We start from the raw sequence: 1,690 nt of genomic DNA, 5'->3' as shown, positions 1-1,690 counted from the left end.
CGGGGCCGGGCCGGGCCGCGGCTCCGCAGCGCCGTCTGCGGGCCCCTTCCGAGGGGGCGCACGGCCGGCACGGGCACCGGGCAGCCCCGGGCACCAGGACGCCCCAGCCCCACGCGCAGGGGCCAGGGGACACCCGTGGGTGCTGTCTGTGGGGCACGGATGAGGCCGGGCAGCCCCATGCACTGCCGCAGCCCCACGCAGCATCGCCGCCCCACGCGCTGTCGCCGACCCACACGGCGCCGTGACCCCAAGCAGCGTCGCCACCCCACGCAGCGTTGCCGCGCCATGCACCGTGGCCTCCCCACGCGCCACCATAGCCCCCACTCCATGCTGCCACAGCCCCACGTGCAGCGYCACGACCCTACGCAGCATCACCACCCTGTGCGGCATCGCAGCCCCACATGCAGCCCCGCAGCCCCGCGCAGGATTGCAACCCCACGCACTGTCACAGCCCCGTGCAGCACTGCAGCCCCATGCACCATCGCAGCCCCACGCAGTGTCCCCCAGGCCCCTGCCCCACATCTCCCCCACGGGCACTGTGGCACTGGCAGCGCCGTGCCCCTTTGCAGCACACCGCGCACCTTCAGCCGCGGGCAGCCTTTCGGGAGCGCTGACGGAGGGACGCGCACGCGGCCACCCCGCTTCCCAAGGGCCGGCACCTGGGGGGGGGGTGGCGCAGCGGGCTGCACCGCTCCCGGCACGCCGGGACGCAGCCGGAGCCGGGCAGGGATGGGCCGAGCTGAGCGCCGCTGGCACGTGCGCCCTGGCCCCATCCGGAGCGGCGGAGGGCAGCCCGCGCCGCGGGGCGGCGGCACCCAGCTGTGCACACAGCTGGCCGAGCAGCCGCGCTCCCACCCCGTCCCACGTAGCACCAGGCAGGGCGCCGGCTCGGGCTGCGGCTGAGCTTTAATGACACGCAAGAAGCGAATAGGGCTGCCGGGCGCGCGGCACGGCCCCGGACCGGCGTCTCGAGTCACAGCGGTCATGGCCGGGCCTGGCACCGGCCAGGCCCTCCCGGCACCAGTCCGGAGCAGGGAAGGACCGGCAGGGCCAGCGGGCAATAAGGCACCTGGCGGAGGTGACGACAGGTCGGATTAAGGCACCGAGGTGGAGGACGCCCTGTGCAAAGGGGGGGATCGGTCCCTGTTGGAGGCAGCCCCATAGGGGCAGGTGGGAGCTGGAGGGGCTTCATCCCGCAGGGGGGACGGCGAGGGGCTCGCGGGGACGTGGCCAGGACGGAGGCCGGCTGCCCCGAGCCGTGGGACGCGGCGGGATGGCGGGAGCCCCTCGCCCCGGGCCGCCCGCTGGGCTCCTCTTCTCCACGCCGCGGGGTCACACCRGCGCCACGTAATTGCCGGGGAAAGTGCCGAATTTCTGCGTCCTCCTGGACACGCCTGCGGGGGGAGAAAGGCAAAATGAGGAGGGGGGGGCGAGGAGCCGGGCCAGGCGTCCCCCCGGCGGCTACGCACCCACGAACCAGCCGTCGTCGCACTGCTGCATGACGTCCACCCGGTCGCCCTCCAGCAGCTCCAGCTCGTCGGCGTTTTGGGGCCGGTACTGGTACAGCGCCCGGTACCTGCGCGACACCGTCTGCCCTGAGCGCCCCGGCCCCGGTGGCAATGGGGGGGGGGGGCAGCAAAACCCTTTGCTGGACGGGGCGGGCGACTACTTACGGGGTCCACTGGATTTC

The 1,690-nt window shown here is 74.2% G+C and overlaps 1 protein-coding gene across 1 annotated transcript in view; it reads right to left on the bottom strand.

The window, feature by feature from the left end:
* The window catches only part of PDLIM2 (PDZ and LIM domain 2), a 6,703-nt gene extending 6,313 nt beyond the window's left edge, over positions 1 to 390 (bottom strand). Inside the window, exon 1 of the mRNA XM_026081682.1 lies at positions 313 to 390. Coding sequence (XP_025937467.1) covers positions 313 to 390 — 78 coding nt within the window. The remainder of the gene's footprint in view (positions 1 to 312) is intronic.
* Between the last annotated feature and the right edge of the window lie 1,300 nt (positions 391 to 1,690).

Source organism: Apteryx rowi, unplaced genomic scaffold, assembly GCF_003343035.1.
Source record: "Apteryx rowi isolate R43461 unplaced genomic scaffold, aptRow1 scaffold_56, whole genome shotgun sequence".
NCBI classification, from domain to species: Eukaryota; Metazoa; Chordata; class Aves; order Apterygiformes; family Apterygidae; genus Apteryx; species Apteryx rowi.
The sequence above is the reverse complement of the archived record's forward strand: the minus strand, read 5'-3'. Positions and strand labels throughout refer to the sequence as shown.